We start from the raw sequence: 16,215 nt of genomic DNA, 5'->3' as shown, positions 1-16,215 counted from the left end.
ATATATATATATATGTACATATATATATAGACGCTTAATTTAAAATAAATATAAGCACGTCATTATTTTCTCGGAAAGTAATAAAAAATTTAATCAGCTGACCTTATAAGACGCCAAAGGAACATTTGAACCGGGATAGGCAAAGGATACTCCTGCGTTCCTCCATCTACGGATCGCCGTTTATCCATGATTGCTCCAAATATTACTAAAATGTTTTAATATTGCGTATGAAGAGTAACTTAGTTAATCGAGCGCGAGCGTGGTAATAATTAGAGTACAATTGTTGGTGCTGTCATCGCTACCACGTGTCTTACCCCGCAGAACAGATCCTTCCGACTCATACGCCTACGTCTTGCACACACCCTTTGTAGAGTCAACAACACTCCATCAACCAGAGTGGATCAATCCCCGATTGGGGAACCTCAGAGTCGTACTCACGCAAGAATCGAGAGTCAAAATAAAAACAATCTCGTCTCCTTATACAAAATTCACATGCTCTTCTCTCTCTTATGAATAAAATTCATTTCACACCACTAAAAGTGCCGTTTATCGCGCAATATTATCGTCGCGTGTTGGACGCAGCCGCCGGAAAACGCCGACGCCGGGCATGATGTTGTTGAAGAGTAGCGCCGCACCGAGAAGAGAGAGTATCACGTGCCACTCGGCCTAGTAACACACTTCCGTCATTCCCTGTGGATGTCCTGCGCGACGCAGGTATGCACCCCGGCACCGGGATAGCGTGTAACTGAAGGGACGTGGTCTACGCGCCCACACGTCCTTGCGGAAAGGATAGTAATGCGCGTGCGACTCTCGGAAAATCCAATGCGCCGGTCGTTTCATCGATCAGCCCAGGAATCTGCTGCTGGACCACCCCTACGGGAGGCAAACCACCCCTCGCAGAGCGCCGCGTTGTACCGCGCCGCGCCACGTTCCCATCAACCTATTTACCCACCTAGTCCATCTAGCCATTTACTCGAGCAGCACCTGATATAACGATGGGCGAGGCCATCTTCCTTGAGTAGAGCAATGACTGGCAAAGAACGCGCAATTTCTTATAATTTACCCTCCATTTGAGGGTGTGTACCGTTAGATTATGATAGATCGATATGATAGATCGAGGAGTATACCAATTGATAATTCATTTTTCACACTAAGGCAAAATGTAACTTTTGCATAAAGGTTGTATTAAAGCTAAGGTGTAAAGTATTGTCTACCGTTGCTTCATCCCGTTGCGTAACATCTTCATTAAAAAAATGATCTTGTATTTAAAGATATTGTTAAAGAATTAAAAAATTTAAGTAAATATAGATCTAAAAATTGTGTTGGATCAAAATAATTATGTAGAACATAATGAAAAATGTTGTAAAAAGTTTTAACATTTTAAATAATAATTTAAGCGTTCTACATAATTACTTTGATAGTCTAACAAAATTATTTTCAAATCTGTATCTGACTAAATTTTTAAATATTTCAGCAAAATCATTCTTTCCGTGCATTATCCTCATGTTAAGATGCTCTTCAGTGAGTCTTTTGTGTTGAGAAAATTCTCGACGTCCTTTAACGTCATATCCAACTCGAATACGATTTCTCGTGCATACGTTATTACTTCGCCTATTTTCAGAGCCTTTTCAAGGTTTATGGGACTAATTTCTATGCAAATTTCTGTATATGTTATCATCTACATCGCCGCTTTCATCCTTTTTTGCTTCTTCACTAATGATTCTTCTAATGGTAAACGCGTCACCATTCTTTTTTACAAAGGTAAAGAATTTCGATAAACTCTCGAAAATTTTCTCAATTCATGTTTTTAAGGATTTTATAATAAATTGGCAAAATCTCTGCCATTATGTTTTCATCATTTTTTTTACTAATGCTTTCTCGTAAATAATTTTTTGTAAAAATATCTGCAAACTTGTCAGAAGAAGTATTAGTATTCTTGTAAAAAATCTTAACAAAATCTCAATTATAATTTAAATTAAATGAGAAATCTTCCTTCGTGTTTCTGATAATCGAAGTAGAATAAGTCATGTATAGCTCGCCTTATATTGATTTTTTTGCATTACCGGAATGTCTAGCTTTCGCAATTTGAGCTTTGATATGTCAAGCGATATCTAGAAAAGGTCTTAACGAAACTAATTTTTGATCTCGAAAAATATCTTGATCTATATTATTTATCTCATTCCTATCCAGAGATTTTCTATTCAAACAAATGACGAACTAAAGATCGTAGCATTATTTTTTCATCTTTACTCCAAGAGAGTGCAATCCTCAAAAGAATTTATTTCAATATAATTAGATTACATCTATTTGCAGGAAAGCTAGCACATTTTCTCTATTATTATCTGTTCTCAGTGGTGTGGATAACGATTTTTATCTAAAGCTATTTTGAGCAAATGTCTCGATTCGTCGAACAAACAAAATCCTACGTCACATTATGGACAATCTCGATTGTCATATAAGAACCGTTCGTTTCTCATGTAATCTAGACAAGAATAAAGTCTTTCTTATAATTTCGAGAGAAGTTCGTTTTTCTTCTTGTCTAACTCTGTAATTAATCACGCGCTAAATATTTCACAATATCGACAACTGGATAAATATTGCTGTGCTTTTCGAGCAATCGTTGTAAAGCTTGGAGTTTTACGGGATATTAAAACGTCGATATCTTACCAACAAATCATCGATTTGCCATTTACATTCACATGAGATCTTTCTCACAATTTCTTCCTTGTCAATACTACTAAGCATTCATTGCATTTGAAGAGTCATGCTTACTACGATTATTTTGTGCAGTACTATTGTATTCATACATTTTCTCTGTTTTAAAAATTTACGAATTTTTTAATAGCTTTATTATACAGATAAATTTTATTTTTAATCGTGGTACTAGTTGGTCTTTGCGACTATTATTAGCGAAATTATTATTAGAATTTGAATTTTCTATATGTCTTTTCATTATAAAAACGCGTTTTTTAATCGGAAATAATTTCATTTCGCTCAATTCGTCAAACTTCACTTTATATATTTAATTTAATTATGCACTTTAAAGTCATTAATTCTTGATTGCACGTTATTTATTAAATCTAGAAAATTTATTAAAATTTCGGACTGTTCATTATTAAAATCCTTATTAATACATATAATATCGCGTTCTGCAATTACAATATTACGATCATATCTGGTTTAAAATATCCAAGATATTGAATAAAATTGTGTTTTTATTATTAGGACAAATTTTTAATTTTTTTTCTACAAAAATATCGAATATAAGAGCGTCATCTTTTATATAATAAACAAAGCACGGCGAGGATTAAAAATTACTAAATAATCGTGTGTGCACGATATCGAGTCTACGCTCGCAGAAATATAACAAGTGACTGTTTAGCGTCCCATCAGAACGGTGCGTAAAAGAGATTGCCTTTTGCGAGAATGCCTCAAATCATGGCAGAGGCGTTCGCGAGAGGATTGCTAGACAAGATAATGATTGAAGTTCTAGACGTTATAGATCGCGATGCAGAGGATGGTAAGGTGCAAGCTCGTCTGTATATCTCGTGAATGTAATGGCGGGTTGAATAGAGATGTTGTACGCATACAACATTGTTCATTGATAAATGTCGTTTCATGATACTGTAACAGCATGGTTTTCAATTGCAATCGACATACATTTCGCGAAGATAACTGCCTGCAGACGCGTATAATTATCTCTGTTAGACCCAAATAACGTATATACGTTAAATACTGTTATTAGGAAAATCCTGGAAACAGCACGTCACTGAAGAAACAGACGATACTCAACTGGAACATGTACACGGTAGACCGCAAGCAAACGAACTTACACGCATACATTATAGCAAGGCCGACGAAATAGAATTGATTGCAAAGATAGTTCGTGATTTGCGTGACATACGGATCGGAGATTCGCGTTATGTTCTTCCGCCTTCATTGTTAACATTGGAGAAACAGGTAATTGGATACAACTTTCCAAGACATAATTATTCCGTTATACTCAATTGTTGAGATTATAATTATTGTACATAAGGAAAGAGAGAAGAAAATAGGAAATAATAAACATACAAAAGACTTCAAATTATGATAAAATTTTTAATAATAATACAATATCAAATTGTTTTATATACTATTTGTTTAAGTCTTCAAATTCTAATTTATTTCTAAGAAAAACTTAATACTGTATTAGCTTCGATATTTCTATCAATTTGATCAAAATTACAATCGCATCTTTTTCGATGTAAATATATTTAAAAAATATACTAATTGACTTTCATTTAAAATAAATTAAATTAACGTCATAAAAATTAATTATAACGTAAAAAAAATTAAATTTAACGTTTAATGTCGGATTTTCACATGTTTATTTCATCACAGACGATTCTAGTTAAATCGCATGGCCGTAATTGCAGAGTATTTATATATATATTATTGTTATATATATATTATTATATATATTATTGTACATACGAGAGGTTCTGCGTTTGCGGTTCTCTAGTATCGCACCTGTGTCACATTAATTCCATGCACGACTATTGTTTCTTGTCCGTGTGTTAGGATGGGAAGATCTACTCACGAGACACGCGCTTGTCTTTGCTTGAACAGGTGAAATACGCCACTTGCAACGTCGACGATGCACCGCTTATGAATAATCCAGCAACCGACATAGCCGAAACTCAACGCACGACCCGAGGTCAAGGCGACACGTATCAGATTAACGCGACAATTCTCGAATCATTGATTGAATCGACGGAACCAGTGAAATTGATTCGAAAGAAAAAGGAAGGAGAAGCGACTAACGAAGCGACTAACGTGTCAGTTGATTTACTACAACAACTGATCGAAGATTTAGAGAACAAAACAGTCTCGACTTGCTCTAAGGACGATGCCTCTTTAGACTCGGTCAGTAAGGAATGCATTGCCGTTTGGGAGGAGAAAGAAGAGGAATTTATTAGGACTATTGAGGGCAATGTTGACACTAGACATGAGACTACAACGGGGACTCTTCAAGGTAGCGAATCAAACAGTCGCTTCCGCATTATCAAACTGAAGCACGATGAAGAACTGAGATCTCACTCAAGTCAACATGTGGCGTCCACCTCAAGAGAAGCCGACCTCGAAGAAGTTCATATCGAGAAACGTGGATCGAATTCGTTATCGTCGTTGAAACCATTGTGCGATGATGACAAGAAGACCATAGATCAGATATTACCCATCGACGACGCAGAGAAGAGAAAAACGTTCAATGAAACAACAACAAAAAAGAAGAAGAAGAAAGGCTTTGGCAGTCGACTGAGGAAACTCTTCCGCACCTCCTTCGGCCGTCAGAAGAATTGATTGCTGAGTTCCGGAAGGAAAATGCTATCTCATGATCTACGTTAAATGGCGGGCGATTCCCTTCGTTTGCTCGTACAACTTTTTAGTCATGTATTTTTTAGAAGGAACACGCCCATAAATACATAGCGAGTAAAAATAACCGGTAGCGTAGTCACCAGCCGCGGGTCTTCGGCATCCAACACGACTTCGGTGCAACGCGTGAATCAGACTCTATACATTTCTAGATGGTAATCGCAAACGTTGTACACAAACTCGCAAAATTCTGTAAAATATATAATATCTGATGATCTCATAATGCGTGTCACATTCTTTAGTTTAAACACTTTAAGTGATTTAGTTTAGAAATTGATAGATATAGAGATTACTAGTGATATCGAAGTTTGCAGAATATATTTTTGCTTGATGCGTCCATCGCGCGGGCACTGCAGATCTGGCAATCTGACATAGGAATGTCATCGTCGAAGTCTCATTTATCGCAATAGGAAAAGACATTCGCCAACTCTCGCCTCTCTCTCGTCGCTTCTCGAACTGTTTTTGGATCGCGGTGTTGCCATGCCCCGTCGTCGTCGATCCGGACCGAAACTTCTCTCGCAGATTTGGACCTCAGCATCGTTCGAGGGTGTCCTCGTAGCGCCATCTGCAAAAATAAAATGAGTAAATTTGGTAACACCGGGTACCACTTCTGGTTCAAGCTTCGTTCGGTCAACATCCACTGGTACCAGACGATCAACAATGGTAAGTTTCGATCCTTCTTTCTTTTTTGCGAGAATTTTTCTGACAGCTTCTTCGTGAATGATAAATTTAATAAATTACGGTTAAATCGTTTTTATATAAATATGTAATATGATAGGGAAGTGTTGAAACGAATAATTTCAGTATAATGAAAAAACTTTCTTGTACTTTTCAGGCAGACCTTAGCAGCAAGGATGTCGAAAGTGAGTAAAATGTTAAATTGTTAACATTTTCGCGTTCTGTAAATCATATAGAAATAATGAAGATAGATTAATTAATTTGCATTGCAGTGAAACTTAGTGAAACTGTAAGTGAAACTGTAAGTCTATATATAATTTCGTAACTTTGAGTCACGCAATTAGAAGGAAGTGAGTGAAGTTTAAATAGAAAAAAGATAAAACTTCTATCATCTTACCAAAACGGATAGCAAATTTGTCAAATCATTTCATTAACTAATAAATTCATTAATATTAAAGAGAGTTTTGCTGAAATTATTATTCTTCATATTTCTAAAAATTGTTTAGCTAACAAAACAATCTCTTCATTAAATATAAATGTTTTATTATGTAATCATCATTGAATTGTTTAACAAAATACTTAAAAACTAAAAAATTTTGATAGTTTTTGAAACATTTCATTTATTCTCCTTAACATTAGAAAAATAAATAATTTTTTCTGTAAACTATTTCCATTAACTTAAAGTTAAAGAAAATTTCATTTTTTTTCTAATTTATACTTGTTCCCATATTCATTATTTTTGGATAACTATTTTTTTATATTAAATCCGATGAATTATGTCGCGTAAATTTTCTTCGCGGTATTTCCAATTTGCATGTTACGTTCCATTTTTGACGTTACATAACGACTAGGGAGGTAGGTGGATGTGACCGTTCCGTAGCGCGTCAAAAATAGGTTGGTAGGCTGTTCTTATATGGTTCGGCGGGGGTAATCTGACCCACTACTTCCACCACCGACTTCTTCAATCAGTGGTGGGGCTTACCTCCTCTCCCAAAATAGAAGAATATTTTTGAAGATACAAACGCACGCGGTGTACTTCATGCCTACGCAGATTTATTAATCCAGATTTCGAGCACATCGCATATTTAAAAACAATACCAAATACTCATATCTATACAGTATCACTCAAATAGCACACAGCGCTTACAAAACGTTAACAAAGCGCTAAAAAAGCGCAAATAATCGCTTTTTTAGCGTTTTGCAAGCGCTGCTGTGTTACTTGGACACACACACACACACACACACACACACACACACATGTATATATGTATATGCATATAAAGTTATACAGCAAAATTCTTCTTAATTACGAAGATCTTTTTATTGAGACCGTTTGATCATCGGTGACCTCCCTTACAGTATAGATGAAAAAGTGCATAAGAAATTATTATTTTTGTTAAAAAGGAGCAGAATTCGCTTTCTCCATTTACGACTCAGACGGCACCAACGTCATCGATGCGGTTGATCTTGGCAACGTCCTTCGCGCGTTGAACTTGAACCCTACAAATGCGACCATTGAAAAGCTGGGCGGCACGAAGAAGAAGGGCGAAAAGAAAATGAAACTAGACGAATTCTTGCCTATCTTCAGCCAGTGCAAAAAGGATAAGGAACAGGGATGCTATGAGGACTTCCTCGAGTGTTTGAAGTTGTACGACAAACAGGAAAACGGAATGATGCTCGGCGCAGAATTGTCTCACACACTTCTATCACTTGGTAGAATTTCCTCTTTTTCATCAACAATTATTTACAACTTATAAAAAAAAAATTAAAATTTGCTTTTTTATTTTTATTACGTGTCATTATTGTATTATACAAATAGTACAATTTTGTGTCTAGAATAAAGATCTGTGTGCAGCTTTATTATGTTATAAGTAATAAATATTATTTTGCGAATATTAACTTTTAAAATATTATATTGAATTAACGTTTTATTTCTAAAAAGACATAAGTTAATATGATCTGAATAATCGCATTTATGGTAGGTGAACGTCTTAATGATGAGGAATGCGATACAGTGATTAAGGATTGCATGGACCCAGAAGACGACGACGGTTTCATCCCCTATGCTCGTAAGTATCATTTCATTTTGGGTCGGGTATCGTGAATGCGCCCCCCCCCCCCCGAAATAAACGTAGAGCGTCGAATCATCTGCCTCACATTGACATAGAATACATTAATTTGAAGAAAAATCCCTATCTATTCTTTAAGGCCCCTAAAACCGTTTTGTTAGAACTAGAAAGTCCCCCTTGTATATAATGTTTAGTTGACGAACCCCTCGATTTGTAATATGGACCTCCAGTAACTTCCGGCAACATGAAGAGATCCCCCGGATTCGATTTGTTCCCACCCCATATTGTTTGACACTTCCACATTTTTGTGTTTCGCAGCCTTCTTGAAGAAGATGATGGTACTGTTGTAAGCAATTGAGGTGTTATCGAGACAATGATCATCCATCGTAAGTACACCCTGTAGCGTAATTCCATGATTGTCCGCCGTGTTGTTTCTTCATCTACGTCTTGTTTATCTGTCTCTATCTTTTTATTTGTATCCATTAACATTGTCTCGTCTGCATTTTCCCGCTAAGCATATTTCAGAATTTATAGGACGCAGCGTTGCAGCTCAACAGGGATGCTGGAAATCGATAACCCGCTTCTCGCGCAGAAACACGTACCTACGAAGGTTTTGCTCGCGCGCGGGGTCAATGATCTGACGAGATTATTAAGGAAAATTGCATAGAATAAGATTAAATAATCAAGATCAATAAAAAATTAAAACAAAATAAAAAAATATATATTAAATATAACTTTTTCTCTATAAAACTTGTATTACGGTCTCTTTTTAAATGAATTTTAATTTCCTTTATTTAAATATCGTGCTTTAATCTTCGTGTAAAAGATCAATTTATTAGATATAAAACAATTTTATTATGCATTTTATATTAATTATACATAATTATACATAATTATATAAATTATATCTTCTACATATATGATCCTTCTGTTATAAAAACAATTTTTAATGTCCAAACTCTAGTATTTCTCTGCTACGCGAATTATTAATGCTTCTTTGTACATTATTTATGTACTTATCGCTTTTATATATTTCTTGCTTTGCTATAAGAAAAATCCACATAGCAGCGCAAAATTGAGCACTGACTGCTATTTAAATTAGTTCTAGCTGTTTAAATCATTCAGTACTTTTAGCTTCGCGCATAAACTAATTTTCTTTATCTCTGCCTTAAAATATATGTTTATCGTCTCTATAAAAATATGCTTATTCACTTGTCAATGTTTCGCGATTTTCCTGAGCGGAATAATATATTGATCGTTCTATTTCGTTCACAGCGTTCCTTAAAAAACTGTGTGAGAGGGCGGCAGCAACCGATGATTAGGATGATCGCTGTCAATATCTATCTGCCAAGCCATGTCGACGATGGATACATTCGCCATATTTGCTCGTCACATTCATCATTTTTTTTCATCTCCCCCTTCCTCGCTAGATTATGCGAGGATTCACTTAACAATTTGCACGTAATACGCAATACGATCCTGGAATTAGCAGCATCAAAGTATCAGCATTTTATCGAAGAAAAGCAAAAAAGGAAGAAGGTTCACAAACATCGAAAAAAAGAAAAACAATACTTTATTTCGAATGCACGTAATATTGTTATTTCATTCAATTTCATACAATACAGCGTCTATATTAAATTTACACAATAAAAAAATATTTTAATATAGCTACATTGTACAAAGTCAAATGAAATGGTCGGTATTAATTTACTTCTTATTGTTACTGTAATAAATTACTCCTCTCGAATCAACGAAGAGGATTTAAAAATTCCCCAGTGTTGATATCTTGAAAATCTGTTCGATACATATTGCGTTTTATTTCAATATTAATTAATTCCCTCGTTTAATACAATATTAATTTTCAAACAGTTATAATTTATATTGCTTGTGAGATCCAAGCTTTAATAACATAGGTAAAATATTTTAACGTGACAAAATATAATGTCCCAAAGATTAGTATAGATTCTTTATTGCTAGCGTATAAGTCTGGCTATTTTTGCCTAACTGACATTTTCTTGCTCTACTTAAGCAATCGCGTGAGAAACACGAACAATAAGCATGTCACTGCCGAAATCTATTTAAAAATTGCATTAGCATGCTAGATTCTCTTTATTATACAAAACATAATAATAGTGTAATCATTGTCTTTTATAAATTTTAACGTGTTATACAATTAATAGTCAGAACACTAATTATTCAAGTAGAACTTTTTCTGGTTATTCGAACTATTTTTGTAAGAAACACGCTAGGTAATTATAAGTAGAAGTAAGATATAACTGTAAGTACTTGGAAACTATCAAAATATTTTTAGTTGTTTTAAGTCAAGTTTAAAGGATAGAACTGAAATCGATAAAGATAACTTTTGCGCAAAACCACGAGTTTAGCTGAATGAAACGATTAGTTTTATATATAGATAAAATTGTAAATAATGAAAACGATTAATCTCATAAAAATATCGATGTGCATTAACCATCATGAGTCTTTATAAAATTCTCGTCATGTTGATGTTAATATTAATTAATCTCTAACATAAAATGGATTTATAACCCTAGGTGCTTATATCATCATGGTGAATTTAACACCATGGGTGTGGATTTAACATCATGGATTTAAATTTTATGATGTTAAATTCATATTATGTTGGTGTTAATATTAACACAATAGAAATTATATAATTACCGCAAATATTTTTTTAAGTAAGCTTGAAAGCTATTAAAGCTATGTTGTTTTTTAGTTGCTTTAAGTCAAATTTAAAGTTTTAAGTCGAGTTTAAGAGTAGAATTTGGCTGAACGAAATTCGCGTAAAATTAGAAATAATGAAAATAATAAATTTTATTACTAAAAAAAAATCAGTCAGAACGGATCATTTAACACCATGCAGTGTCTATACAATTCTCACCGTGTTAATATTTAAGTATAGATTTGTAACTCTTGGTCTTTATATCAACACACTGTTATAATGTGGATTTAAAATCCATACTATGACAATATTGATATAAATATAAATATATATAAATATATATATAATGCTAAATCTATCACAGATATTTTTTTAGAATGATACGATATCTTTGCACAGCACGATTCGCGGATCAGTTTAGATTGAGGTCGGGCAAATCTGCGCCAGCTCTCAAATAGAGAAAGATCTTCGGCTGATCTCCAGCTATCATCTGTCGTGACATACATCTCTCAGCATCCACAGCGAGCATCCACGAAAGAAAATGATTCGATCGATAAATCGCGTTTTTAAGCGCGGATTTCAATCGCGCATGAGATCTTTCTTTTCTCTCTCGTCATCTTCTCCTCTCACATCATCATTGTACCTGCCTGATGACGGAGCGTGTTTGTTGTGGGTGGACGGACACGACGTGTTCGTTCGTACGCGCTCGGCAGGCTTCGCTTACAGGGACAGAGGCAGGCGTGGGGCCACAGCTTGGTCCCGGCGAGCCGGCGGTGGCGGCGATCGAGTCAGTCAGTTCAAACGCGTCGGTTCAAGCGCTGCGCATCTCTTCAATCGTTCCCCCGAGTGGTGTAATCATCAGCCGTTTTACTTCGCACCTCGTTTAATTTGCATCCTCTTGTCTCCGCGCGTATCACCTCTCGTGTACAAATCAAGGGGGTATAGTTACACTATTGCACCGTCGCGCGCGCGCGCGCGAGACGTTGAAGCGGAGTGCTTGAACAGGGAAGGTGAGAGGATAGAAATCCTCCGGAGCCAGAGTCCTCTAAACGACCACCGCCTAGATCGCCGTAAAGGATGACGGATGTCCAGGCGAACCCGGGTGGCAGACTACAGCAGAGCGAGGTGGCTGCGGCGCAGCAAACAGGTTGGTCCCGCTTGTGGACACCTTTGCGCTTCCTCCTCCGCGTCGACGTTTATTTTTGCGACCGACAACCTTGAGATTACATCCGTGGTCCACGGATACTGCCGATTGGAGCAAACAGCGCGCGCGCGCGTTTTCCGCCATTTTGACCTGGCTCTCGTAGATAGAGGATCTGATCTCGCGGAAAAAAATCGTTCTTTTCCGCATCTCGCATTGTCCCTGCGTCGCTGATCTTCTCACGCGATCGTTAAAATGAGTTGCACGTCTGCGGAACGGCGTTCCTGATCCGCCGTGCGATGCAGCGGGTGCGGTCCACGAAAGATACACGCGATATCAGAGATGATTGATAAACGATTTGATTTCATTCTTTTGAGAAGTTTGAGTGCTCGTCAAAATTGAGACACACAAATATGTAACCCTCCATTAAATTTCTATTTCTGCAAATTATTTTAAAAGCGAAGAGACTCATTAAAGCGTATCTATGCAGAGCATTCTCATTTATTAGCCTTCTAGAAACATCGATGAACAATTTTTCCTCACGTACCATCGTTTTATTTCAATAAAATGTTTTTCGAGGTATAAATTGAACTGAACGCATCAATCAGCTTTAATGAATCTTTTTCTGTTTATCTGATTCTCTCACCAATTTAGTATTATATATTGTTTATTCATTTTTGTATTGTTCATGACATATTATCTACATCTTGCTGCTTTACAGCGCGCTTACCATGCATATAATAATGTATTGTACATAATTAGGTAATATATATATTGATATTTACATAATTCATAATAATTACACTGCGTTTAAACACTTACGTTACGGAAATAACTCATAAATTTATTATATTTATCACATTTGTTACATTTATCATTGATTACCTTTTCTGTTTGAGTTAATATTGTAATAAAGATAAATTTTCGATTCGACAAAGATTTTGTGGTTCTATCTGGAGACATGGCAGTGTCTCGGCGCTAAGATAAGCGCAGCGTCATAGCACGTAAGACATATATAATACTTATTTTTATATATTTGAGTATTAAAAATGTCGGATAAATTTACAATTATCGAACCAAAACCACCTACAACAATAATTTATATTTTATCCATTTTAATGTTATCTATTTTTAACTTTGAGACTCTAAATAATATATGCTTATCTCTGATACACAACAAGTATTTCCATTAAAAATGATAGAAAAATCGTATCGGTATGAAAACGGGCTTTTGTAAAAAAACAATATATTTCAAGTGGCCTCATATGCAACAACTATATGTATTAATACAATAATAATTAATAAACAATTTGTCGAGGTTTTGCTAACTGTCGTGAAAAGATTAAATACATTTTTTACTAATAAGAGATAAAAGAAAATGTGAAGTAAAACAAACTTGAGAACAGATATATTTTATTCTAAAATATTGCATATATTATACTATACACAATATATATATATATACTTATTCAAATATACATGATACATTAAATAATTTTCCGATTATGCTTATCATAGATACATCAATTGCATCTACGATAAGATGGAGTCTTGTTTACGAATTGCATGCAAAACATAATAAAATATGATACTAGTCTATTCGCGTTGTCAGCATTAATTATTATCGGAAAGATTCGAATGCACGGCCACATGGGAACTAGCAAGAAATATCACTACAACGTTTTGCATAGATTTATGAGAAAGACTGTACGGTGACCTCAACGTCTGGGAACATTATACCCAGAGCGATGAGAAAATCCAGCGTATAACATAGAACCGTATGACTGAGAAGCTTTTTTAACCGCCACTTTAATCTCAGCCATACTCTCCTCCAATGCACTTGTACACAATTGGTCTCTTCTGCTGTTGGAATCAATCATGATACGGAAATAATTATGCGCGACTGTGGGAAAAAATATTCGTCTTTCGTTTATTACCATTGACAAGCTGCAAAGAAGTTCGACACAGTTTTTCGCTATTACCGTACTTGACATAGTTGTATATATCTGTAATCTACAATCTTATCTTTGGAACTTCTCTCTCTCTCTCTCTCTCTCTCTCTCTCTCTCTCTCTCTCTCTCTTCCTCTTTATACTGAGAGAAAATTTTCGGTATTTACAATTGTAATTATACATGTTACCATAATTATGATTAATGTACTAATGTTAGAGTAATAATAATTACATTTATAGTAATTATTACTAATATTATAGCAGTAATAATTAAGATAATTATGATAATAATCATAATAATGCTAATTATTATGACGAATTCGATTGGACGCATTAAACACAAATTAACATAAAGATGTGTTTATTATGTACATAAAAACCGGTTAAACCGTAAAATATTCAATATACTTTATTGCTGTTAGGTTAAATATGTATTTTAGAATTCGAAATATTTGCATTTTACTTTTACATTCAGATTAACTCAATGTATAATAGTTTTAAAATATTCACCAATGTGCACTAGTGCGTCCAATCGAATTCGCCGTTAGTAATAATAATAATTATACATATAGTTATTATTACTCTAACATTATAACAATAATAATTATAATTATGGTATCATGTAATTATAGCTATATAATTATGTTTTTATAAACAACTTATGTTTTTATAAACAACAATCGAAAAACTGTCTTTCAGTGTATTATCTGAATTCTAAAATATGGCTTGACATTTGCCATTTCAAATGATTGCAATGATCAGCGAGAAAATTAAAGCGAGAGGAAAAGTTTGTTTCAAAAACTTTCGCAAGTGCTACGTTCTCAGTTATTTCAAATCGTCAAATAGTCTGGCGACGCTCGTGCCGCAATTTGTTGTAAATCAGGACCGACCTACTATCAAATAGATCCACAAGGTCTCGACGATGAGTAACAATCACACGCGAGCGACCGCGAGCTCTTCCCGCGACTTTTTACTCGAGAATACGATACCGGTACTTTGTATTTACCGACTTATCGCTATGTAAACTTTAATACGAGGTCATAATAAAAGGAATTGAAAATTTTGATCGTTGAATTTCAACGTGAGGGGTATAACTTCGTAGCAAACGGAGCAGAAAAATCGAGAAGAGGATCGGCCATCGCCATCGATCAATTAGGAAATTGATGATCATCAAGCTAACGATGTTTCGTGGGCGTGTAATTGTCGGAATTAGCAAGACTCGCCTCCGATGGTAGCTATGATCGAAGCTTTATCGAAGTGTTCTCATATGGGACGGTACTTTGGACAGACCAGGCATCCGCTGTTTGTTTGCCACTTCCGGATACGATCAGGTCCAGGGGGGATTTCGCAGTTGTTCCGATTATCACGCAGATATGCCGAAATATGTTTTATCAAACTAAAATTCTTCTAATTTTTCGAGAGTTTTTACGCCTAGTCTTTGAAAAATATTAATTATGTCAGTTAAGTCACTTTATTCCGACATACAATCATGTAAAACTAATTTAAAAGATTGACAATGAGTCATAATATTAGAGAGGCATAATTACTATGCAATCTCAATCTGCGTGACGGATGCTAATCTGATGTTGAGATCAGTTCTTCACATTGTTTATTTGGTTCGAACAGATTCTCCACCGCTAGTCATTACACTTGAGATTAATGGCTCGTAACCAGGCGACGCGACGCGAGAACTCAGTGAAGTTACGTGAATACTTAACGTTGTGGCAGTACGAGGCCAAGGTTCTGCTTGTTACCCACGTCCCGGTTCGGGCCCTAACACCCGGTAATTATTGAAAGGCGTCACATGCTATATTCGCGGACCCCAGCTCGTCTAGCAGCGTCTATGTTTTCTTATGTAAATAGAAAAGTTGCAATTTTTATTCAGTGTTTGATCTGATATACAATTAGTAGATAGAATAATGTGAACACCTGGCAGATACACTACTTGTTTCACTAATAAGAGATTGGTCTATTATTTGTCTTTAATACAGACTTTCTATTCTTGTTAGATAGAATCATACAATGTTCAAATAAAAGGGTGTAACGTTATACACTGGGCAACAAAATTAATACAACACCTGTTCACTCTGCAAAAAATAGGCAAACTTCAAGATACAATAACTTCGTCAAAAATTGTCATTTCGGGATGTTTAAAAAAGCATTTTACAGGTAGAAACCTCTAGTTTTCGAATCGCTACTTAAAAAAACGGTCTCATGGAGATTTCATGAAGTTACATAAACATAATGAAGATATATCAGACTTCCAAATTTTTTATGAAATTTG

The 16,215-nt window shown here is 35.2% G+C and overlaps 4 protein-coding genes across 7 annotated transcripts in view; 3 read left to right on the top strand and 1 right to left on the bottom strand.

Annotated features, from left to right (window-relative positions):
* Positions 1–492, bottom strand: part of LOC108749801 (protein unc-80 homolog) — a 26,668-nt gene extending 26,176 nt beyond the window's left edge. Inside the window, exons 1-2 of the mRNA XM_018488774.1 lie at positions 315–492; positions 103–205 (exon numbers count right to left, since the gene is read on the bottom strand). Coding sequence (XP_018344276.1) covers positions 103–188 — 86 coding nt within the window. The 5' untranslated portion in view covers positions 189–205; positions 315–492. The remainder of the gene's footprint in view (positions 1–102; positions 206–314) is intronic.
* A 2,870-nt stretch (positions 493–3,362) lies between these two features.
* Positions 3,363–5,892, top strand: LOC108749797. 2 transcript variants are annotated; one of them, XM_018488767.1, is made up of 3 exons: positions 3,363–3,520; positions 3,746–3,960; positions 4,609–5,892. In XM_018488767.1, the coding sequence occupies exons 1-3, from the start codon at positions 3,427–3,429 to the stop codon at positions 5,338–5,340; spliced, it is 1,041 nt and encodes a 346-aa protein (XP_018344269.1). In that variant the 5' UTR covers positions 3,363–3,426; the 3' UTR covers positions 5,341–5,892. The 2 variants fall into 2 exon arrangements, with proteins under 2 accessions (XP_018344269.1, XP_018344268.1); XM_018488766.1 differs by having other exon boundaries at positions 4,561–5,892.
* A 105-nt stretch (positions 5,893–5,997) lies between these two features.
* On the top strand, positions 5,998–9,699 carry LOC108749799 (myosin light chain alkali). Of its 2 annotated transcripts, XM_018488771.1 has the most exons (6): positions 5,999–6,075; positions 6,248–6,275; positions 7,495–7,803; positions 8,073–8,159; positions 8,478–8,545; positions 9,435–9,699. In XM_018488771.1, the coding sequence occupies exons 1-5, from the start codon at positions 6,073–6,075 to the stop codon at positions 8,507–8,509; spliced, it is 459 nt and encodes a 152-aa protein (XP_018344273.1). In that variant the 5' UTR covers positions 5,999–6,072; the 3' UTR covers positions 8,510–8,545; positions 9,435–9,699. The 2 variants fall into 2 exon arrangements, with proteins under 2 accessions (XP_018344272.1, XP_018344273.1); XM_018488770.1 differs by lacking the exon at positions 8,478–8,545 and having other exon boundaries at positions 5,998–6,075.
* A 1,570-nt stretch (positions 9,700–11,269) lies between these two features.
* The window catches only part of LOC108749796 (microtubule-associated protein tau), a 32,876-nt gene continuing 27,930 nt past the window's right edge, over positions 11,270–16,215 (top strand). For both annotated transcript variants that reach the window (XM_018488765.1, XM_018488764.1), the window contains exon 1: positions 11,270–11,986. In XM_018488765.1, coding sequence (XP_018344267.1) covers positions 11,924–11,986 — 63 coding nt within the window. In that variant the 5' untranslated portion in view covers positions 11,270–11,923. The remainder of the gene's footprint in view (positions 11,987–16,215) is intronic.

Source organism: Trachymyrmex septentrionalis, unplaced genomic scaffold (genome assembly GCF_001594115.1).
Source record: "Trachymyrmex septentrionalis isolate Tsep2-gDNA-1 unplaced genomic scaffold, Tsep1.0 scaffold313, whole genome shotgun sequence".
In the NCBI taxonomy this organism is placed as follows: domain Eukaryota; kingdom Metazoa; phylum Arthropoda; class Insecta; order Hymenoptera; family Formicidae; genus Trachymyrmex; species Trachymyrmex septentrionalis.
The sequence above is the reverse complement of the archived record's forward strand: the minus strand, read 5'-3'. Positions and strand labels throughout refer to the sequence as shown.